The 25,069-nt window shown below is 38.9% G+C and overlaps 1 protein-coding gene across 4 annotated transcripts in view; it reads left to right on the forward strand.

The window, feature by feature from the left end:
* FRAS1 (Fraser extracellular matrix complex subunit 1) overlaps nucleotides 1-9,680 on the forward strand; it is a 422,531-nt gene extending 412,851 nt beyond the window's left edge. For all 4 annotated transcript variants that reach the window (XM_063108769.1, XM_063108770.1, XM_063108773.1 and 1 more), the window contains 4 exons: nucleotides 344-510; nucleotides 3,394-3,599; nucleotides 4,707-4,853; nucleotides 5,976-9,680. In XM_063108769.1, the coding sequence (XP_062964839.1) occupies nucleotides 344-510; nucleotides 3,394-3,599; nucleotides 4,707-4,853; nucleotides 5,976-6,569 (1,114 nt within the window). In that variant the 3' untranslated portion in view covers nucleotides 6,570-9,680. The remainder of the gene's footprint in view (nucleotides 1-343; nucleotides 511-3,393; nucleotides 3,600-4,706; nucleotides 4,854-5,975) is intronic.
* The last annotated feature ends 15,389 nt before the right edge of the window (nucleotides 9,681-25,069 follow it).

Consider the following 25,069-nt stretch of genomic DNA (forward strand, 5'->3'; position numbering starts at 1 on the left):
TGACCAGGTCGAAAGAGTCAAAATCTCAGTGCATGCAGATCTGGGAAGAAGTCTAGCAATCAAAGAGCAACTTTGGGGGCCCTCAGGATGAAAGAGCCAGAAAAAAGGAAAGGGTGCCAAAGAGTTCTAAAGACTAATTAAATTATTCCTGTTCAAAAGATCAGATTAACTTCATAATGACCAAATAAGTCCTCCCCCACACACCTCTTTATTCAGAAAATATTTAGTGCCCACAGTAAAGTTCTGTGACAATCCTGAGAAGGGTGGAAAAAGGAGGGCGGCTCAAATGACACATGCTAAGCTGACACTGCTCTCAAAGAGCCCTTGTTTCTCCTGCATTTAGGTTCCTGATACCCATTGCATTCCAGCAGACCAACCGCCCTGTACCGGTCGTGTATTCGCTCAATACTGAATTTCAGCTCTGCAATAACGAGAAGGTGTTCCTAATGGATCCAAACACATCTGATATGTCATTGGCAGAAATGGATTACAAAGGAGCCTTCTCAAAAGGTAAGTCACTTCCTCCACCTGCAGAAAGAGGCTCTGCCTGGGCATGAGAAGCTTCTGGGTAAGCCCCTGGACTGGCATCTCTGCTCTTCAGCTCTCAGTCAGCTCCCCAGTGAAGATTCCCCAGGGTTGGTTCCAGGGCAGCCAAAGCTGAATCGAGCAACAGACCCATGTTCTTCCTTTGTGTTCTTTCAAAATAAAATTGCACTCTTGACACTGTAATGATGGGCAGTGCAGTACCACGGAAAAGCACTGGTCTGAGTAGTAAGAAGACTGGAGTTTCCAACCAGATTATAACACGCTAACCTTGGGTAAGATCTTTTATTTCTCAATTCTTCAGAGAGATTGCAATATTGTCCCCATTGCCTTCTGCCCTCAAAAGGATGCCAACTATAAATATTCTCCATCATGCTTTCTGCTAGAAATGGTCTCTGTGGCCCCTCCCACTGCAGACATGGCTCTCCTGACTTTCCAAAAGTCTACTCCTTCTTGTCCTTCAGGTCGCTACTTAAAGCTTAACCTCCTGAAAGAGACTTTCCCTGCCACACCAGACAATCTGGTGAACATAGGCCTCCATAATGTTACTCTCACAGAATGCTGTTCACTTTTTATGGTACTTATCACAATTTTTAACATTATATAATATACATATTATGTATTTCTTTATTGTCTTTCTCCACCACTAGACTGTAAGTCCCATGAGAATGGAGACTGATCAAATATCAAATCTGGACACGGTAGCACCAGTGCTGGGTGCTCCATAAATAATTACTGAATGAATTGAATTATTCGAGTATCTGCCTTTCCTGTCTGTTAACCCTCCTGCCTCTTTCTTACTTTTAATCCTCTCCTCATATGTGAGTCTTTTCTTTCATCTTAAAAACACATTCAACTCCCGCCCATCACAAAAATAACTTTCCCTCGCCCCTTCCTCCCCCTCATATTTCAGCCTGATTTCTCCTTTTCGTTTCTCTGAAACACTTCCTAGAAAAGCGGTGAGCACACACTGTCCGCATGGCACCTCTGCGCCGTCCCTCCTCCGTCTGTTGGCTGCGGGCTGGATTCTGTCCTCTCTCTCTCGTCGATGTCCATATCTATGGGTCTTGATGCTTTTTTCCTGTTTGGTTTCCTGATCATCAGCCTCACCTAACACCATTGTGCCTGTCAGGTCGCTTCTTCTCACTGCCTGCCCAGGGTCTTCATCCTCTGCCCCATCCATGTGGGCATCCCCAGTTTCCGTGCTTGGCTTGTTCTGTCTCACTCTGAGGGCTGCCTCTGGTCATCCCCATGGTGTAGACCGTCCCTCTACTCTGAACTTCCTATACTCCTGCTACTCCACAGCCATTCCATAAAATTTGACCTTCTCCCTGATCTCTCCTGAGTTTCATTTCTACATTTGCACATGCATCTCTGGAACTAGCGAATCTCTCCAACAGAGATGTCCAGGACTGGATTTGTCTCCTTCCACACACGGTCCTTCCACATGTGCTGCCCCATGGATGGCATCACCTCCCCCAGGTGCTCCAGCCCAAAACCTCAAGGTTATCCTCAACTTCTCCTTCATGTCTCACGTCCCATCTATAAATGAGATGGATAGAACTGACACCTAGACATTTCTTGAACTCATCCCCTTGCCTCTCAGCTATACTGTAGGTACCTGTCTCTCACTAGAACATTAAAATAGTCCCCTAAATGGTCTTTGTGACTTGAATGCTTTATTTCCCATGTTTCTAAAGCCCAAGTGTGTTGCTATTACTCCCCTGCTTAAAAACTCACAGTGATTTTTATTACTTGTATATTCAAGTCCAGCGTCCCCAGCACAGTCTATCTTCCCAGGAGTCCCTCCTGCAGGAGTCTGTGCACATCCTCCATTCTAGTCACCCTCATGGACTTAGCACTGCATAGTAAATATTTTGGATGAGCATTTGGAGTCAGATGTATTCATTCTCAAATCCTCCTCCCACCACATCATTGCTGCGAAACTTTGGATGAGTTACTCACAATGGGAATCATAGTTGAACCTATCCCCTTGGCTCTTCAAAGGATTAAATGAGATAGTGTGGGTAAAGAACTGGTGCCGTTGCAGGCACTAAGGAAACAGCGCCTGTGCGGGACTCACATCCTTCCCAGCCTTCTGTGTTTTGTGCATGGACTTTCTTTTGCCTAGAATGTTCTCTCCTGCCTCTCCCTCCTACCCCAAATGATCTTTCTGACAAATGTCTACTCAGGTTTCAGAATACTGCTCAAATATCAGCTGTCTTTAAGTCCTCCCATACCTCTCCCCAGGAAGATTTCTGTACTTGGCTTTGTGCTTATGTAACATCAGGAACCTTCCTGTGTTGTGGTATGTAACAGGATAGTGCTGTGGTGGTGAATAGTCTTGTGATGGGTTGGTTTTAGAGCTAAAGTACCTTGACCTTGAATCCCACCAACACCACTTACTTGCTTGGTGGCCTTCATCAGTTCACTTAACCACTCAGTACCTCAATTTCCCCATCTGTAAAGTTGTGAGCACTACATGACTAATTGCATGAGAAGGAGTTAGGACAGTACCTAGTAAATAGTGTGAGTTTGATAAATGTTAGCTGTTTTTATCAATCACTCTGCTTTTATTTCTGTCTTCTCAACTGCAGCTCACTCACCTTTGTCTCCCCTGTGCATAATAACATGCTTTTAAGACATATCTTAAAAGCTTAGTTAATGCTTATTGATAAAAGCAGCAATAAATGAATGAATGAATATTTTAGGAACACATGGAATCATAGTGTTCTTCACAGAAAGGCACTTTTGACTCTAAGGGAGCATGTCAAATCCTTTCTACCCTTGACATTTCTTTTTCTTTCATCTTTAAAGTCTGACCTAATTAATGCCTTTCAATCTTCTCAGGTCAGATCCTTTATGGCCGAGTACTCTGGAATCCAGAACAAAACCTTAATTCTGCTTACAAACTCCGGCTGGAGAAAGTCTATCTTTGTACCGGCAAAGATGGCTACGTGCCTTTCTTTGATCCTACGGGGACAATCTACAATGAAGGTCCACAGTATGGATGCATTCAGCCAAACAAACACCTGAAACACAGATTCCTGCTGCTGGTATGCTAACTGCTAGTGTTAAAGAGCAGACCCTTGAGTAGATTTCCTCAGCTATGAATTCTGCTAAAATAGACAGAACTCCACTCTTAATGGTTTTCTTTCTTTCTATATTTTTGTTCTTCTTCTCTCATCAGCTAAATACTAATACATATTACCAAATGTGACAGTTATTGTGGGTAACAAGACAGGCTATTTTTGATGTCTAAAGATGAGGAAATCCTAGGCCAGTGTTTCTCAAAGTATGTTTGAGAGACCATGAATGTCCCTAATACTCTTTCAGGGAGCCCACAAAGTCAAAACTACTTTTATAATAATGTGATGATTCCTGCCTTTTTCACACTCATGAGTGTAGAGAGCATGAAAAGTTTATTGATATGATTTCAGATTCTACATTGTAACTAATCTTTTTAAAAATGCCATTTACCAAGTTTTGATTTAGTATTAAAAAATAATAGCCACAATTATCTGAAAAAGCTATTAACACATTCCTCCCTTTTCCAACTATGTTTAACTGTGAGGCCAACTTTTCTTCATATACTTCAGCCAGAGCAGCAGATCACAACTGGTTAAATGCAGAAGCATTTAAGAGGATCCAGTTCTTTTCCAGAGATTTGCAAAAAAACAAAGCCAGCTCTCTTTTGTGGGGGAGGGGATGAATCTGGTATTTTTACTAAAAAATATCTTACTTAGGTTAACATATAATGGATTTTTCATTATCATTTTAAAAATAATTCTTTAAAAATTTTTCAGGTTTGATTTCTAACATAGTAGATATTGATAGATATGAACCATATAAACAAAAACTCTTTAGGGTCCTTGATGTAAGTGTGTAAAGGGTCTTGACACTAAATAGCTTGAGAATTATTGGTCTAGGCTATCCCACTCTTTACATTTTGAGATCACAGAAGCCACCAAGTGTTCTCCCTTGAAGAAGACAGTGGGTGCCCAGAGGTGGTTGTTGATTTAAGGAGAGGGCTTCTCCAACACGTACTCTTGCCAAACCCAAAGCAGGAGCAGAGAGCATCTTTCTCCTCTCAGCGACTGCCATCTACCAGTACAGTGGTTCTGTCCTTCTAAATCTTGCATTTCTTTTTTCTGAAATTCTAGGACCGCAGTCAGCCAGAGGTGACTGATAAGTACTTCCATGACGTGCCTTTTGAGGCTCACTTTGCTTCTGAGTTGCCTGATTTCCACGTGGTCAGTAGCATGCCAGGTGTGGATGGATTTATTCTGAAAGTGGATGCACTCTATAAGGTGAGTTTGGTGAGAAGAATAGCAGCTTAGGACCAAATCCACTCAAAAGCTTGCACAAAGGAGGACTACATTATCTTTGGACTGTCAGTTTCTTTTTATAACATTTTTGCGGGCAGGTCTTTTTTATTGTTGTTAAGCTTATCGTTCACCCAAATTTTTCACCATTGACCCCCAATAGACCAAAGTAATGATAAAATTTTAAAATTTGCATATAGTCACATGTCACTGTGTGCATCAGGGCTGCATACAATATTCCAATTTTTCCTAAGTTCTTTTGTGTTGCCTACCTTTTTGGCTCTATGCTGGGCCAGCTGACTTTTACAGGCATGTGGAAAACATTTAACAAAATCATAAATATGATACAGCAATCTAGAATGGCAAGAATTACTAATATTTAATAAGCAAAAATTAAGTTCCAGCAATAAACATGAACTTCCAAGATCAAATTTTACCTTTTTTCTGTCTCCTAATAGTAACCCATGACCCTGGATTTCAGACTATCACTCTTCAAAGTTATTTCAAAACCATGGAGGATTTCAGTGGGAGCAGATGAGAGGAAAATAAAGTACTTGATGATCTAACTTCTAATGAGATCATCCAGGAAGTGTTTAGATTGAGTAAATTTTTGTCAAGTATTTGTGTATTGTGCACAGAGTAGGTGTTTAATGAATATTTGTTAAGTGACTTCATTTTAGCTGAAGTTCATCAACAAATAGTAAATTAGCATAATAAACAATTGAAGGTCACTAGGAATAAGTATGGTTATTAACCCTACTAGTTCACCTCTATCAATGAAGACCAACAAATCATAAGCATTCACTTAGCTAAAAAGACCATCAAAGATGGATTCTTAGGCTATTCCATGCATAGGTAGGGAAACAGAAAAGAATGTGAGTAGCTGACCCAAGATCACCCTAATTTGGAAATAAAAAGAACCCAATATTTGGTTCAGTTCTGTATGTACTGTATTAGTAGACACAAAACATTGCTAATGCTCTTCTTGCAACCATTTAACTGTCAAAGCATATCTGGCAGTTGTCTTTCCATTACCTTTCTTCAGAGGTGGTCTGTGGGCAGCAATGACACATTCGGTTTGTCTCCCTGTTTCCCCCCCTCCTGCAGGTGGAAGCAGGACACCAGTGGTATCTCCAGGTGATCTACATCATTGGCCCTGACACCATCTCAGGGCCCCGGGTCCAGCGCTCTCTCACGGCCCCTCTGAGGCGCAACCGAAGGGACCTGGTGGACCCCAGTGGCCGGCTGACCCTTGACGATTCCCTCATCTATGACAATGAAGGAGATCAAGTCAAAAATGGCACGAATATGAAGTCCCTGAATCTGGAAATGCAAGAGCCAGTTGTAGCTGCTTCTCTGTCCCAAACTGGGGCATCTATAGGCAGTGCCCTGGCCGCTATCATGGTTCTGCTTCTGGTGTTTTTGGTGGCTTGTTTCATCACCAAGAAGTGCCAAAAACAGAGGAAGAAGCAGCCCACAGAAGACATTTTGGAGGAATACCCTCTGAATACCAAGGTGGATGTGCCCAAGAAGAACCCAGACAGGGTGGAGAAGAACGTGAACAGACACTACTGCACTGTGCGAAACGTCAACATACTGAGAGAAACCGAGGGGACTTACACATTCAAAGGTGCTAAAGTCAAAAAATTGAATCTGGAAGTCAGAGTTCACAACAATTTACAAGATGGAACTGAAGTTTAATGGAGGAGATCCACGTGTATTTTTTTCTAAAGTCATTTTTATAAAACGGGGAAAATACTGGTATTTTTATAATCTTACAGATAAAAAAGGGAAACCTATAGCTTTGAGTGGCAGACGGCACACATCACATGCATCAACTCACAACTGAGCTACCTCATTAGACAAAGAACCACTGAGACCCCAGAGTGTTGGAGTAGAGTAATTCCTGTGGATCCCTTATAGTAGTCTCAGCAACTACCAATAGCTCCTCTGGAAGGCTGATCTTAGAAAACAAGTAGTTTCATGTTAGGACAGGAGTTGGACAATTAGGTTAACTGATAGAGTTCAGAGGACTGGGGAACGTACCGTAGCAGAGCTCAGAGTGAGTAGGGTCCGAGGCCTTTGGTTCCCTTCCCTACACACAGCTTTCTCCTACTTGGGCTTTTCCTGGGCCTCTGTACAGCAGAGTACAAATTGTTGACATGCAGATTACATTAAAAATTCTGCCAATCAGCACAATGTATGTATTTGCTCATTGTTTCCACTGGATGGCCTTTGCTCTGTGGCCTCTAATTGTACATTGCTTTTTCAGAGCTCTTTTCCCCTAGTGCTTTCAGTGTGCTTTAAACTAGAGTCGTCCACAGATCATGAGAGAAACCTCGGGCCTCTCTTGTCAGACTTCAGGCACAGAGGACTCCCCCTTACAAAGGGGGGAACCAAAACCTGGGAAAAGGAGGGGCCTGGCAAGCATCTCAGAGCACATTAGTGGTTCACTTCACCCTAGGCCCAGGGAGATGTCCTTGTTCCCGACTGGTTTATTCTGCACTGAGACATCCCTCCCTGATGAGGGTGCTGCAAAACAGGATCAATGCACCATGGCCTTTTTATCAAGCATTGCTGTGGAGGCTTAAAAAACCCACCATGCTTTCCTTCTACCCCAGGCTTTGCACAGTCCAATAATAGACAAGCCTGTGTGCTTTGCTAGCTACAGGCTTTTTATTTTGTTAATGTTTCAGGAAAGTAAGCGATTCATTTGAATAAAGCAAATAGGAGAAAGCCCAGGTTGGAATGAAATCAGAGTTAACAAATGCCTGCTGGTGCTTCTTGCTGTATGTCACACAGCAGATGGAGGCACTGCTACTGGTGCAGTATTTCAAGGATTTCTCTTTTGGGGGGTTCTTTTATGGTAGCTCAGGCACTTATTTTTGTCATATTAGCACATGACAAAGCCATAAACACGTGGCTTTAAAATAATTTAGTGTTCAACTATCAACTGAACTATTTTGTGTGTAGTGTGCACATACCTTGATTTGTTTCTTTTTTGTTTCTGCTTATTGGCAGAAGTATTAGCATGCATGCCATGGTGTTTTGAATGAAAGGCAAAATCCCATTGTTCAGGAGCAAAAGACGTGTTCTCTTCCTATTGCATGGCATACCATAATCACTGAGCAAATAACTAAGCATTCACATGGTGTAATATTTGCATTAGAATGACTCAAGCTCTTTGAGAACATTCCAAACTGGAAACACTTTGGTTCTAAAAGCTAGAAAGAATGAACCATGAAAAGTTTTAGGGCTCTAAGTTCTACCAGGTTCAACCAGGTTCTAAGTTCCTTGAGAGTAGGGCCTTTCATTCTTCAGCAGTGCCTTGCATATAACAAGCACTCCAGAAATGTTTGTTGAGTGAATGAATGAATGATGTAAAGGGTGAGTGATAGAGGACTAAATTTAGGAAGGGGAGGTGAGTGAGTATGCTATCAATATCACGAGGGCAAGTGGACGGAAAAAACATCTTTTCTACTTGGATTATGAAATAATCTAATTGGAGAAATAAAACACCACTTTACATAGGCATGAATCTGGCAGTAGTCTTAAGAAGGAATGAACAGAAAAGTCGTAATAATGTACTAGTAGGAGGTGAGAGTGTGAATTGGCATCCAGAACAAGAAATTTAGAAGAAAATCTGATTTAGCATTCTGAGATGAGTATAAAGTTTTCAAGAGAGGATGAATTGGGGTGAGCCCAGATTCTGAAACTCCTGCCTGTTTGGGTGCTGTTTAAGACCAGCTCAGGCAATTCAGGGCAGAACTGTACCATCCTCATGGAGAGCCAGAATTGGTATCTCATGGCTTGAGTGCTCATCAGCTGGGCACAGAATCTTCCCCAGATTTGGGGAGCAACTTTCCATTCAGCCAATATTTGTAACTGCTCCAGGTGCCAAAATACTTACCTATTAAAGCAGCACCTTTCCATTTGCTCAAATAATCTTCTACACCCCTCCCATTACTATTAACTATGACACATGCATGGGAAGAGTGCAGACAGGTGGCAGAATAAAGCTTGTGTGAGAAGGAATGGAGACTGAGCCCCCAGTGCTCCTAGCAGCCTCCATGTACAAGGTCTGAAATGACACTGGCAACAGCCTGTGAGGACCTTGAGGCAGTGAGCTATGTGTGAAAGGAAAGCCCTTTGCCCAGGACGTGTACTTTGTGGAACACCAGTACTTCTGTAGTGGATGCACGCTTGTGAAATAGAAAGCGTTAAGAGATGTGATGTTGTATTTATCCCTTTGATGTAGAGTTGTTCATTTCATTTATGTTTTATACTTCATCTTAGGGATCAGATAATTTGGTGACTAATGTGGATTATTTTTCAGTCAAAGCTCTGCTTTCACTTTCTCTAATTTGCTCACTAATGCCTTGTGTGTGTTTTACTAGCCTTTTATATCATGCCTTCAGGTGAGAAGGAACAAAAAACCCTCAGGGGTTGCTACTTGCTATCATATGCTGGCTGTGAAGGTTGAAAGAAAGAACAGTCATACCATTTTTCTGCTTTGCTGTCTCTTATCGTACCCCAGGCCTCCTGGAGGACTCCTGCAGATTCCTACTGTTGGGTGGGAGATAGTGTCAGATGTGTTTGCACAGTCTTATGATATTCAGTCTCAGTCTCCTATAGGTATTTGTTATTTTTAAATACATACACCTGCTCAGACTGAGTAAGACATTTGTGGTGCTGTCAACCTGATTTCTTGATTCTCAACTGATTTTTGTATTTCCAATACGAATTTGTGTGTTATGAATTTCTGATGTATCCAATAGCATATGCCACTATATAAATTTATATTAATAAATGACAGTCTGGTTGGTTTTTGTTTGTTTTGCTGTGTTCTTTTTAGATTATTCATCTCATTAACTTAGACATTCCATTCAAATGGCAAAATCACTTTTAAATTTAAGGCAGTTTTTTGGAGAAAACTTCTCTAATGGGGTTGAATTTGAAACACATTAACTGTGCTAAGAGTAAGATGCTGAATAAATCACATATCTCTAGACCATCATAGCTCTTCTTTTGCAATCATTTGCAACCCAAGACAAAGAGGAATAATTAAAATCTCAATGTGCAATGCAATAGGATAATTATTTACACTATATTTATTATCATCAAAACTTCTCATGACAATGTAGTATGAGCATGGTGATATCCTTTTGTGCACAGGTAGAGATTTGTGAAGTGTCCATAACTCAACCTGAAGATGACCAAAACTCCAAACAAGAGTTGATTGGCTTGTGAAGGGAACACTAGCAGAGTCAGAATGGCACCTAAGCCCAGTTAGTCTCGGCATTCGGCAAGCCTATGCATTTGGGTGCTTTTCCTCGCTGATAAAATAAAACAAAACAAAACTGCCAATGACAGTCAGGAGCAGGGCTGTATTGGCACATTTGCAAACTCATCAAGACTTGAGAAAGCATGTTTTCATAAAATCTGGGGAAGGGACGTCACCACCAAGCCTGAAAGTGCCTGAGACGCTGCCAGGAGCTTAATGTAAACTTTATGTCCTCACAGTTTCCTATGATTGTCCATTTACGGCCCAGCATGCATTTCTCTAGGGTGTGTGGAGAAGCTGTTCCAGGAACCAATCTGCGAATTGTTAGGAATGTCTATGAAAATGCTCTTGAGACCTGAAATTTCATGGAAACTTGGGGAATAAGTGGCAGAAAATGAGTTTCTATTTAGAATTTAAAATATAGACTACAGTTTAGAAGAGTGGAGGATGGGGGTAGAGAGACTATTTGGAATATGTTATTAGATTCAACTACATAAAATTGATGATTTTGAAGGTTAAAAGTAGTCCAGGTATCAGTAGTTTTGCATGTCTCAACCTAATAAGATACACAATGTATAGTGGAGATACTGTCAACAAATGAACCAGAAAGAATTCTAACTAGAGCCCCTTAGGGTGGCGAACTGACAGTAGCTAATAGCCCCAGTAAAACTGTAGGGACAATGTCCAATAATATATTGGGCACATCTGGCAATGCTCCAACCAAGAGCAATGACTCCTTTACATTCTCTAATTCATCTGGTCCTCAGAACACCCCTATGAGATAGTTACCCTGGCTAATTTTCTTTGAAAGTTCCATATGAATGACTGAATTTCAAATCTTTGAAAACCTCACAGGCACAACTTAATGTCACTTAAATATGGTCCCAAACTCTTATAACCTGAATTTAATGCTTATCATGAAAAATTGCGTCACTTGATTGGTACAACAAAATAGACCCATACTGCAACCCTCTCTAAAACAAAAAAAAAAAACTAGTCAGCAAGTTATAAAAGTTTATTAGAAGCCCAGTCTCTGGAATAACTTCCATCAATTATTGAAAACCAGTTTCAAAATGTCTCCCTTAAACATCCCACTAAGGAATGTTTCAAAAATGAGCCAGTGCTCGATACTAGCAACTCCCCAAAGTCCCAGTGCTGCTGATTCCATCTGCTCCACACTGACTCCTGTCCTTGACTGTCATCAATTGCTTCACCGAGGCTCCCTTCCCCCTTGGCTTCTGCTTGAGGTTGGCCAAGTGGAACCACTGATGAGAGAGAGCTGTGCCGTGTCTGTCCTCCTCCCAGCTCCCTCCCGCCCTGTGCTTCGGTGGTGGCTGCACCTGTCCCTGGCCACAAGGCTGTAGGACAGCTTCTCTTCCACAGCTCTTGCACGAAACCCCTTCCCTCTACTCCCATAATGATTTCATTCTGTTCCTAGTCCTTGGGGACCTCATCATCCCTGTGGCTGCCTTAACTTAACCCTGCCCATATGTCTGTAAATAGTTCCTTTATTAAACTCTTTATTCAAACTCTTTGAGTATGCCATCTCTTTTCTACCTGAACTCTTATATATTTCTTAAATTCAGAGCCATTTGATTAGTTTTTAATAAAAATCAAACAATTAGGCCAGCCCATGGCTCACTTGGGAGAGCGCGGTGCTGACAACACAAAGTTAAGGGTTAAGATCCCCTTACCAGTCATCTTTAAAAAAAAAAAAATTAAACACAAACTCAAATCATGTCTCAATTTTAAATTTGACTATTATAAACAGCGGTGTGCTGATAAATGTTTACCTGGCTTTTGGGGTGGAGGGAGGCCTGATTTCTATCTTTGCTAGGTTTTGTGTTGTATGTACTCCCACCGTCGCTAAATTCAATCTCCCAGCATAATTTCATGGAATGCAGAGTTGGGAAGAGATGCACAGTAGCATAACCTTATATAGTATTTCCACCACATAAATGCAATAGATAAAAATAGCTGCAAGAGCATCAGTAATAATAATTAGGAGGTGATTAATTTGGGGTACTTATTACCTTTGTCTTTAACATAATTTATTCAATTGTATTTATTTGCAGACATTCCCCAACTAATGATGGTACAACTTAATGATTTTCAACTTTATGATGGGTTTATTGGGGTATTAAACGCATTTTTTTACTTATACTTTTTACTTAAACAGTAGCTTTACCAAGATGCAACCTCATTATAAGTTGAGAAGCATCTGTCATTTAATTTTTAGTAATGGCTGTGTTTAACGACCAGCTTGTGAAATTTCTGAAAATTTAGCAATTGGCTTTCACATGCTGGTGTAAGGCAGCTCCAGCACTCCACTGTAAGAGCAAACATACTTAACATCCACAACCACTTGGCCAATGAGTTTTTCCCTCACATTTTACCATATATTTTAAATACACTTCATAACTTTGCTCTAAAATTTTATATTTGATTCTCAAATTGTTCTGTTGAGCAGAAAGAAAAGATGATTTAGGAAATTAGCTTCTTATAAAACTATAAAATAATTGTATGTATTTAGAATAGTTAAAATTTTATAAAATAATCTCTTCTGAATTATTTTTCTGGCTGACTAAAAACCTGGTTTCTGGGATTCTATCACCATTATCTAACATTTCCTTCAGGGAAAACTCATCCTTTGGTGGAAAAATATTAGATATGCTATGGCATAATTCTAGTCTAAATGGTGGTAATTGGTCAATTGCTACAACAAGAAAAACTCAGAAAATGGTTAGAGCGCATTTTATTTTTAAGTTATCCTGAAACCAAAGAGGTTAAACACTGAACCAGAAACAAGTAAAATAAATCCTACATGTAAACACCACCTGTTAATTATTTCCTTCTGGATATAAATCCAGCCCTGTTACTTCCCAGTTACGCGGAATACAACCTTCAGAATTTACTGAATCCCTCTGAGCTTGTTTATATTTGCAAAATAGAGGCAATCACACCTAATTTTTCGATGCTTGGTAAGCATGACATAAGAGCATGTATGTAAAGTGCATTACTCAATGTCTGGCATAAATAATCAGCTCTCAATAAGTATTTCCCAACCACACCACCCCATGCCAATCTCAAAATTTTCCAGGATGATATGGGATTCAGTAGTCTATGGCAGTGATCCCCGAATGGGAATCAGGAGTTACAATGCAGAACAGAATGCAGAACACTGTCCTACCTTTTCTCTTGGCAGAAAGCTCACCTGAGATTTGCAAATCTGGTGGGCTCCCAGGGGACCTTTTATGCAAGACCATTTCTCTACTTTCTCCATTGTTGCTCTTCTTAAACCAGTGGTTCTCAAATTTTAGGGTGCATCAGAATCACCCAATGGGCTTGTTAAGACAATAGATCTGAAGAAGGGTCTGAGAGAACTTGCATTTCTAACCAGTTTCCAGATCCCAGAGCCTAGCATTGAGGACCACTGCCCAATCTCTTCAGCTCACATCTGAGCAGTCCAAGACAGTGTTTACCTGTGAGTCAAAACAGCTCCTGTACTGGTTCAAAGGGCATCATGTATAATCCTGCCAGAAGAATAGAAAAAATGTACTTGGTTTAAGATACTGTAAATAAACCAAACCAAAAGTTTACAAGCATCTAAATGGCAATTTATTAGTCTTAGTCCTTTTCTTCAAATTAATATTATCACTAAAACTTTTTCAAGATAACAGCAATGGTATTAAGGCAGTCTTATACTGTGATTGAAAAGTATGGAGCACACCAATTTAAAATAAAATAGAAAGTAGGAATTCAAATACTAATGTTCACAACCAGTTCAAATTTTGTTGCTTTCTTCCCTGTCTCAATCTTCTTAATAGTCCTCTTCCCCTAAAACCCACAGTGTTTCAACTCCTTTCCCCCTAATTTAGCATTACATATAAAAATAATAAAGCATCATGCATTGTTAAATAGACTTTTCTTTAAAACTGTTTTAAGTCCCTTTTTTCATGTCTGATATTAAGAATCTGTGTCCTTTAGGTTCCCAGAAAAAATGAGTGGAAGGTACAGAGATTTCCCATATTCCTCCTGCCCCCATAAATGCATAGCCTCTGCCATTATCAACATCCCCCACCAGAGTGGTACATTCGTTTCAATTGATAAATCTACACTGATACATCATTATCACCCAAAGTCCATATTTTGCATTAGGGTTCACTCTTGTTGTACATTCTTGGTGTTGTACATTTGAACTGTATAATGACAAGTATCCGCCATTATCACATCAGAGTATTTTCACTGCTCTAAAAATCCTCTGTGCTCTGCCTATTCACCCTGTCTCCCCCCAAAAACTGGCAACCACTGGCCTTTTTACTGTCTCCATAGTGTTGCCTCTTCCAGAATGTCATACAGTTGGAATCATACCGTATGTAGCCTTTTCAGATTGGATTCTTTCTCTTAATAATATGCATTTATGTTTCCTCCATGTCTTTTCATAGCTTGATAGATCATTTCTTTTTAGCACTGAATAATATTGTATTGTATAGATACTCATATACCACAGTTTATTTATCCATTCACCTACTGAAGGACATCTTGGTTACTTCCAAATTTTGGTAATTATGAATAAAGCTGCTGTAAACATCTATGTGCAGGTTTTTATGTTGCCATAATTTTTCAACTCTTTTGAGTAAATACCAAGGAGTGCAATTGCTGGATGGTATGGTAAGAGTATACTCTTACTTAGTTTTATAAGAAACTGCCAAACTGTCATCGAAAGTGACTATAGTATTTTGCATTCCTACTAGCAATGAATGAGATTCCTGTTGCCTCACATCCTCATCGCATTTGGTGTCAGAGGTTTAGATTTTAGCCATTCTAATAGATGTGTAGTGGTATCTCTTTGTTGTTTTAATTTGCAAGTACCTAATGACAGATGTTGAGCATCTTCTCATGTGCTTTCTTGCCATCTGTAAATCTTTGGTGAGGTGTCTGTTCAGATCTTTTGCTCATTTTTATTTAGGTTGTTTGTTATCTTATTGAATTTTAAGAGTTCTTTATGTATTTTGGATACAAGTATTTTATCTGATATGTCTTTTGCAAATATTCTCCCAGTCAGTGGTTTGTCATTTCATTCTCCTGACATTGTCTTTCACAGAAGTTTTTAATTTTAGTGAAGTCCAGCTTATCATTCTTTCACAGATCTTCCTTTTACTGTTGCACCTACGAAGTCATTGCCAGATCCAAGGTCATCTAAATTTTCTCCTATGTTATCTTCTAGGAGTTTTATAGTTTTGTGCTTTACATTTAGGTCTGTAATCCATTTTGAGCTAATTTTTGTGAAGAATGCAAGTTTGATGTCTAGATTCATTTTTTAATTTTAATTTTAATTTTTTACATGAGGATGTCCAGTTGTTCCAGAACTATTTGTCAAAAAGACTGTCTTTTCTCCATTGTATTGCCTCCATTCTTTTGTCAAAGAGCAGTTGGCTCTAATTATGTGGGACTACTTCTGGGCTCTCTATTCTGTTCCACTGATTTATTTATCTTTTCTGTTGCCAATATCACAGTTTCAATTACTATAGTTTTCTAGTATGTCTTGAAGTGAATAGGTAAGTCCTCCAACTTTGTTCTTCTTCGATATCGTCTTGGCTCTTCTAAGTCATTTGCCTCTGCACATATACTTTAGAATCAGTTAGCCAATATCTGCAAAATAACTTGCTGTGATTTTGATTGGGATTGCATTGAATCTATAGACTGCATTGAGAAAAAACCAACATCTTCACAATATTGAGTCTTCCTATACAAGAACATGGACTACTTCTCAGTATATTTATTTATTTGACTTTCTTCATCAGAATTTTGTGGTTTTTCTCATACCCATTTTATACATATTTTGTTAGATTTACACATAAGTATTTCATCTTTGGAGGTGCTAATGTAAATGGTATGTGTTTTTAACTTCAAATTCTACCTGTTCATTGCTGATGTGTAGAAAAGTGATTGACCTTTACATACTAACCTGTATCCTGCAACCCTGCTAGAATTGACTATTAGTTCTGGGAATGTTTTTTTTTCAATTCTTTTGGATTTTCTGTACAGACAATCATGTCATCTGCAAACAAAGACAATTTTATTTCTACCTTACCAATCTGTATATCTTTTATTTCCTTTTCTTGTCTTATTGCATTAGCTAGAACTTTCAATCTGTTGTTGAAAAGCATTGGTAAGAGGGGGCCATCCTTGCCTCGTTCCTGACTTTAGTGGGAAGACATCAAGTGTCTCACCACTATGTATGATGTCAGCTGTAGGTTTTTTGTAAATATTCATTGTCAAATTGAGGAAGTTCCCTCCATTCCTAGTTTACCAACAGTTTTTACCATAAATTACTGTTAGATTTTGTCAAATGCTTTTTCTGCATCTATTGATGTGCTCATATGATTTTTCTTCTTTAGCCTGTTTATGTGATGAATTACATAAATTGATTTTCAAATATTGAACCAGATTTGCAGACCTGAGATAAATCCCACTTGGTTGTGGGGTATAATTCTTTTTATACCTTGTTGAATTTGATTTGCTAATAAATGGTTGAGGATTTTTGCATCTATGTTCATGAGAGATATTAGTCTATAGTTTTTTTATAATGTCTTTATCTGGTTTAAGTATTAGGGTAATGCTATCCTCATAGAACGAGTTAGGAAGTATTCCCTCTGCTTCTATCTTGTGAAAAAGATTGAAAAGAATTGGTGTAATTTCTTCATTAAATGTTTGGTAGAATTCACCATTGAACCCATCTGGACCGGGTGCTTTCTGCTTTAGAAGGTTATTAATTATTGAGTCAATTTTGTTAATAGATGTAGGCCTGTTCATATTGTCCATTTCCTCTTGTGTGAGTTATGGCAGATCATATCTTTCAAGGAATTGGTTCACTTTGCTAGGTCAAAAAATTAGTCTAATTCACTAGGTTAGCAAATTTGTGGGCATAGAATTGTTCATAGTATTTCTTTATTATCATTTTAATGTTCATGGGGTTTGTAGTGATATCTTCTCTTTCATATCTGATATTAGTAATTTGTGTCCTCTCTTTTTTCCTTAGCCTTGCCAAAGTCTTATTGATTTGATAATTGATCTTTTCAAAGAAACAGCTTATGGTTTCATTGATTTTCTCTGTTGATTTCCTATTTTCAATTTTATTGATTTCTTCTCTAATTTTTATTATTTCATCTCTTTTGTTTACTTTGCATTTAGTTTGCTCTTATTTTCCTAGTTTCCTAAGGTGGAAGATTAGGTGACTGGTTTTAGATCTTTTCTTCATTTCTTTTTTCCATGTGTTATTTAAACGTATGTTGTTTAATCTCTGAGTATTCTGAGATTTTCCTGCTATTTTTCTGTTATTGATTTTTATTTTAACTCCATTTAATTTCATTTTGGTCTGAGAGCAGACATTGTAAGATTTCTATTCTTTTATATACGTGAAGGTGTGTTTTATAGCCTAGAATGTGGTCTGTCCTCGTGGATGCTTTATGTGAGCTTGAAAAAAAATGTGTATTTTGCTGTTATTGGATGAAGTATCCTGTAGATGTTTGTTATATCCAGTTGATTGACAGTGTTTTTGAGTTCAACTATGTCCTTACTGATTTTCTGCCTGCTGCATCTGTTCATTTCTGATAAAGGTCTGTTGAAGTCTTCAGCTATAACAGTGAATTCATCTATTTCTCCTTGCAGTTCTATCAGTGTTTTTCTCACTTATTTTGATGCTCTGTGTTAGGTGCATACATGTTAAGGATTATTATATCTTATTGAAAAACTAAACCTTTCATCATATGTAATGCCCCTCTTATCCCTGATAACTTTCCTTGGTCTAAAGCCTGCTCTGTCTGAAATTAATATAGCTATTCCTGCTTTCTTTTGATTAGGGTTAGCATGGTATATTTTTCTCCATCCATTTATTTTTAACCTATATATATCTTTATACTTAAAGTGGATTTCTTGTAGACCTATAGTTGGGTCTTATTTCTTGATCCACTCTAGCAATCTCTGTCTTTTAATTGGTGCATTTAGATTGTTGGTCTTCAAATTGTTGATATAGTTGGATTAATATCTACCATATTTGTTACTGTTTTCTATTTTTTGCCCTTGTTTGTTCCTATTTTTGTCTTTCACTCTTTTTCTACCTTTTGTGGCTTTGAGCATTTTATATAATTCCATTTTTTCTCCTTTATTAGCATATCAGTTATACCTCTTTTTAAATTTAAAAAAAATTTTTTAGTGGTTGCCTTAGAATTTACAATATACATTTATAACTAATTCAAGTCTACTTTTAAACAATACTATACCACTTCACAGGTAGTGTGAGTACCATATAATAACAAAATAATTTCTCCCTCTAGTCTCTAGTAACAGTATTGTCATTCTTTCACTAAGTATAGATACATATATACATACATGCACACATATATTTATATATAAGAAATTAGATAAGGTAAAATAAAAACTATTATTTTTCATATTCTTGATTGATCTAACAGATAATTTTTTCAAGATAATAATAGAAAGAATGTATTCAATTATGTATTTTGCATATATATATATACATATATGTATGGATACATTTATATATGTGTATATCTGAGTCTGATTCTGATGCTTGCTCTGTCTCTTCAAACTGTGTTTTTCACCCTTTAGCATGTTTTGTCAATTTTTCTTGATAGCCAGACATGATGTACTGAGTAAAAGGAACGGCTATAAATAGGCCTTTAGTAATGTGGTATAGGTGTGGAGGGAGTTCTATAGTCCTATGTGTAGGCCTCAGTCTTTTATGTGCCTGTGCCCCTGGCCTGTGAACTTCACGTGTACTTCTCAGCTTTTCCCCTGCTTTAGTGGCATAGGATGACTAGTAGGAGCTAGAGTTGTGTATTTATACTTCCCCCATGTGAAAGGCAAGAGATGACTGGAGTTTGGTATTTTCCTTCCCCCAGGTAGTGTCTCCAATAAAACTCCGACAAATTAAGCTCTGGCTAACTAGTTTCTCCTGAGGCCAGACCTTGTTAAAACACAGTGTTCTGGCATACTTCAAAATGGCTCTTTTTCCTGCTGGAAGCACAGGGGATTTTCCCATAATATTTACTGTGAAAGTGTGGGAGCCCATGATGACTGGGTCCCCTGGAGTTTTTATCTCTCAGATCTGTCCATACTGAGCCCCCAGCAATTCACCAATTATAGTTCAGGTTTTCCCACCTTGCACTGGTTCCACAGAAGTTTGTGCTTATGGGCTCTGCTCCTTCAAGCCATGAATCTCTGCATTCACCTGTTAGTCTCTCCAATTTGGGGGGCCCTGTATCCCCATCTCTCTGACGGATCTAAGAAGTTGACTTTTCAGTTTGTTCAGCTTTTTACTTGTTAAAATAGAGTGGTAAGTTCCAGCTTCTTAAATGCAATTGGAAACTAGAAGATTATCATTTATTTTTTACTATCATATATTCTTTAATTTCACACAAGTTTGTCTTGACCCCAATTGGATGATAAATTCTTTGAGATCCAAACTATGTCTCATTATTTCCTTTTTAGCACTTAGCACAATGCCTTACAGATAATGTGTGGTCAGTAAATATTTACTGATGACCTTTGAAATAAATCCACACCTCTGTTTTGATCAACAAAACAATAAAGAAGCTGGGGACACAAGGTACAGAACTGTAAATAATCTTATTTACAGTTTACAAATAATTTACTTCTTTAAAAAAGAAAAGGAAGAGATAGGAATGTATATTTACTTCTCTTGATTTTGCATAGCAAACAATAGAAGGATATATAAGCAACTAAAAAAAAGAAAGTGTTTACCTGACAGGGGCAGCAGAGAGTGGGACAGGTTGGATAGAGGGTGGATAAGGGCAAGATTTTTAGAATATCTCTTTTTAGAATATTTTTTGTCTTTAACCATGTGATGTTTTTAAGAAAGATGTATTAACTAATGAAGTTGAACCACCTTCTTTTCACGTTTGAATTTTCCTTAGCAATGACCATGATATTTATCAATTTAGAACCTATCACTTGTTCTGATAGGATGATCTAACTATACTGCTTTGAGGGCAGCACCAACAATACCCAATAGAGGTTGTGTCCAGAGAAGTCATGTTATTAGTTTCTTATTGGTGCAGTCACAAATGGCTACAAACAAAGTAGCTTAAAACAACACAAATTTATTATCTTACAGTTCTGGAAGTCAGAAGTCTGAAAGGGCCTCACTGGTCTAGAATCCAGGTATTAGTAGGGCAGCGTTCCTTCTGGAGGCTCTAGGGAAGAATCTACTTCCTTTCCTTTTCCAGTTTTCAGAGGCCACCTGTATTCCTTGGATCGAGCCACTTCCATCTTCAAAGCCATTAATGGCCAGTTGAGTCTTTCTCACCATGCTAACATTTATAAAGTAAATGTATTTCACAGGGCCTATTTTCCAAAGCCCTGTAGTCTCAGGTTTAGCCTAACCTTTTGGAATTACATATAGAAATGTTAACCTTGCAAAAGATAGGAAACTTTCCTCAGGCTACAGTCTTTGTAACATAGCAAAGTTGCTGGCTCAAGGACAGACAAGTTACTTAACTGATATGTAAAATATTGGTGAAATTGCTGTAGGGAAAAACAGTGTTTGCTAAGATCAAGCTTTTGTTGGTGGATCAACTCAACCTTTTGCAAATTGCATTATGGAATGTCACGTTGCTTGTTTCACTGATGTTTATCAGCCTCTATTGTTAAACTATACTTAGCCATAACCCCCAACTATGTTCTTTTCCTGTAACTTCCTAGTCTGGAGAATAAATGTGGGGAGAGAACCCCAGTTCATGGTTAATTTCCCAAGGAAGGAATGCCTCTCTCTTAAGGGTTCTGGGAGATTAACCCCTTCAGGGTCTCTCACTGCTTGGAAGAAATGGGCTTTGAGTAATCCTTTGCATCTCCATCACCCAGGGGAGAGAGGTGACAAATCCGTGTGAGGACAAAGAGAGTGCAACACACACACACAGTGGCTTAAAACAACACAAATGTATTATCTTATAGTTCTGGAAGTCAGAAGTCTGAAAGGGCCTCACTGGGCTAGAATCCAGGTGTTATTAGGGCAGTGTTCCTTCTGGAGGCTCTGGGAAAGAATCTACTTTCTTTCCTTTTCCAGTTTTCAGAGGCCACCTGTATTCCTTGGATCCAGCCACTTCCATCTTCAAAGCCATTAATGGCCAGGTGAGTCTTTCTCACCATGCCATCTCTCTGGTTTTGACTCTTCTGCCTCACTCTTCCTCACGTAAGAAACCTTCTGATTACATGGGGCTTATTCAGATAATCCAGGATAATCTCTTTATGTTAAAATCAGCTGATTAGCAGGTTTAATTCCATCTGTAACCATAATCCCCCTTGCCATATAACATAATATATTCACAGGTTCCAGGGATTCTGTTGGACATCTTTGTGGACCATTATTCTGCCTGCCGCATATGCCTATTATGTAAGTCCATTTCTGTTGCTTGTAACAGAATACATGGAAATGAGTAATTTGTAAGAAAAAAAAATTTATTGCTTACAGTTTCAGAGTCTGAGAAGTCCAAAGTCCAGGGAACACATATGGTGAGAGTCTTCTTTGGTGGTGGCTTTATAGCAATGCAGGGGTCTCACATGGCAGAAAATGGTGGAGCAGAGAGAGAGAGAGAGACTCTCTTGTGCTCTCCTTTTAAAGCCCTTGGACCCACGCACATGACCATTATTTTTAATCCATTCACTAATCATGGTCTTCAGAATCTAATCACCTCTTCAAGGCCCTACCTCTCAATTACCATAATAGAATATCCCACCCTCAGCAGTTATGGTGGGGATTAAGTTTCAATGACTTAAAACTTGGGGGACACAATTCAATCCATATTATCTATCATAATTTGATACAGAGTTTTGAACCACCTACTCCTTTCCGTTGCTGCACATAAACCTGTAGATTGCAGATGGGTCTCTCCTGTCAAATAATTTACTTCTAGAAATGGAAGAGACACACTCAATGCATGCTCCCATTTTGCCCATATTTATTCCCTGTCTACTGAGCTGACAGGAGTCATGAATAGTACCTGTTTCTGTTGTTAGAGAATGTGACTATGACTATAGAGCTTTTGAACTTAAAAGAAGAATGGTTTCACACAGATGACTGGCTAGTCCTTTTTCCTCCTCCTCATTCTCAAGGGGACTCCTTTAGTCAACCAATTGGCAGTATGTGCACATTTATAGACAGTGCACTGTATTGACTAAAATAAAATTTGGAGCTAGGCTGCCTATCTCATCTACTCAATTTACTGGCTATGTGACACTGGGCCAGAGTCTTACTCGCTCTGTGTAATTTGCTCATCTCTTAAAAGTATTACATAATAGGACCTCCCTCATCTAGTTGGGGTGAAAATTACATAATATGATGTGTACAAAGCATTTAGAACAGTGCCTGGCATATAGTAGATACTTTTTAAAAAAAATGTTAGCTAATGTTATTATTTTGTAGTTCCAAACACCAAAATAATATTTGGTGTCTTATTGGTTGAGTTCTTTTTCCTAGGAAGCTGTTATTTCTGTGCCTAACATTCTCCTGGGATCTTGAGACACTCAATATTTCTACTTGTCTCAGGCCTAATTATTTGATGTAGGGGCTTCTCTAGTTGTCCTTGTCCCATTTGATAACTTGGTCATGTTACTAGCTCCCAAGACTTCCCCAACACCTCTCTGTATACTGCTGAGATAGATTAGATTATCATTCAGAAATATTCCCACCCCCTTACTCCCACCAGCACCCAACAGGCATCTTTTCCCAAAGAGAAGCAGGTGCTGCTCTAGAGTGGAGCAAATTCTAGGATTTGTTAAAGAGGCCAAGCTAGAGAAGAACAACCAAGAGGGATGGTGCTATGGGCCAAATGTATCCCCCAAAAGTTCATGTACTAGAAACTTAATCTCCATTGTAACAGTGTTAAGGGGTGGGAAATCCAACTATGGTGTTTGAAAGGTGGGGCCTTTAAGAGGTGATTGGATTGTGAGGATTGTGCTCTTGTTAATGGATTGATCCATTCATGGAGTAATGGGCATGGTTCTGATGACTTTAAAAGGAGAGCAAGTGGGGAGGTGAGCTCTCTTGCTCAGCCCGTTCTTACCATGTGATACCCTGGTCATCCCAGGATTCTGTGGAGAGCTCCCACCCTGAAGAAGGCCTTCACCAGATGTGTTCCCTGGACCTTGGACTTCCCAGCCTCCAAAGTGTAAGAAATAAATGTCTTTTCTATATAAATTACCCAGTTTCAGGTATTGTATTATAAGCAACAGAAGTGGACTAATACAGATGGGAACAACCTGACAAAGAAATGGCCCAGGAGAGTGGCTTACAGCAATTCTGCAGTCTCTCCTCAAAAACATTACTACTAAAAAATTTAAAATTATTAAACATTTAAAATATACTGACAAGAGTAAATGATACAATAAAGACTACCTGTGTACCCACCACCCAACTTCATCAAACCTAAAATATTATGCTGTATTCATTTGGAATGTTTTTCAAGATATTTTAAAAGATATGCCGATGTAATTGCTGTTCCTTATGTGCCCTTTCTGATTCATTTCTCTTCCTCATTCTCCAGGGATATTGTAACAATAAACTCTGTGTTATTATTCTTATGCATGTTGTTTTACTTGTTTCAAAATATTTATATATACATACATACTATATAATATTGTTTAGCAGGTATTTACACTTTAAATAAATGGTATCATGATGTGAGGGCTGGCTAGTTAGCTCACTTGGTTAGAGCATGGTGCTGATAATACCAAGGTCAGGGGTTTGGATCCTTGTACTGGCCAGCCACCAAAAAAAAAAAAAAAAAAAAAGGTATCAAGAGGTATATTCTACCACTTGCCCTTCCTGTTCAACTCTAGCTACTCTTGTTTATTAATTTTAACTGCTGTATAATATTCCAGTTTATGGCTATACCATGGATTACTTATCATTCTCCTACTGATGGGCATTGTTTCAATACTATGCTACTTACTATGAATAATGCTGCAGTGAACATACTTTCTTGTTCACAGGTATGTGAGTTGATGTCATCACCATTTCAAAATAAAAAATAAAATAAGGAAAGAAAAAGGAGGAAACGCTTGAATGTTTGGTGTAGAGAGCTATTTGCCTCACAATCTAATCACCTCTTAAAGGCCCCACCTTTCAAACACCATAGTTGGATTTCCCACCCCTTAACACTGTTACAATGGAGATTAAGTTTCCAGTACATGAACTTTTGGGGGATACTTTTGGCCCATAGCACCATCCCTCTTGGTTGTTCTTCTCTAGCTTGGCCTCTTTAACAAATCCTAGAATTTGCTCCACTCTAGAGCAGCACCTGCTTCTCTTTGGGAAAAGATGCCTGTCGGGTGCTGGCCCCCATCCTTTGCTTTGGCCTGCCATGCAGCCTCCCGCACTTTCAGCGGCAGATGGAGACCATCAGATCAGGCACTAATGGAAAAGGCCCAAGGTCTCTGAAGTCCGACTTGGAATAGCCTATACCCACCACAATTGCCCAATTCCACTTCTAATTATCTCTCACTTTTGAACTCTAAATGCCTTTCTACAGAATCTTCCTGCAGGATTTTAATTTTTTCTTCTCTCTTCCGATTTATTTATTATTATTATTTTTTAATGGAACCTGTAGAACTATCTTTTTGGAAGATGCAACAGAATCCCATGCCTGCCTCTCTCAAAAACTCTCAATAATTCCCACGGAGCTGGGGAATTATGCCCAAGTACCTGCAGCACGCCATTCCTGATTCAGCCCTGCGCAGAGGTTGGTTACGGGCTGAGCCCAGGGCTGCGCGCGTCCCAGCAACACTTTTTACTTATGCCGCCTTTGGTAAATCTTTCTAAGCTTCAGTTTCCTCTTCTGCAAATTCTGATTAAAAACAGCACCTCCGGGGGCAGAGG

This window comes from Cynocephalus volans, chromosome 9 (assembly GCF_027409185.1).
Source record: "Cynocephalus volans isolate mCynVol1 chromosome 9, mCynVol1.pri, whole genome shotgun sequence".
In the NCBI taxonomy this organism is placed as follows: Eukaryota; Metazoa; Chordata; class Mammalia; order Dermoptera; family Cynocephalidae; genus Cynocephalus; species Cynocephalus volans.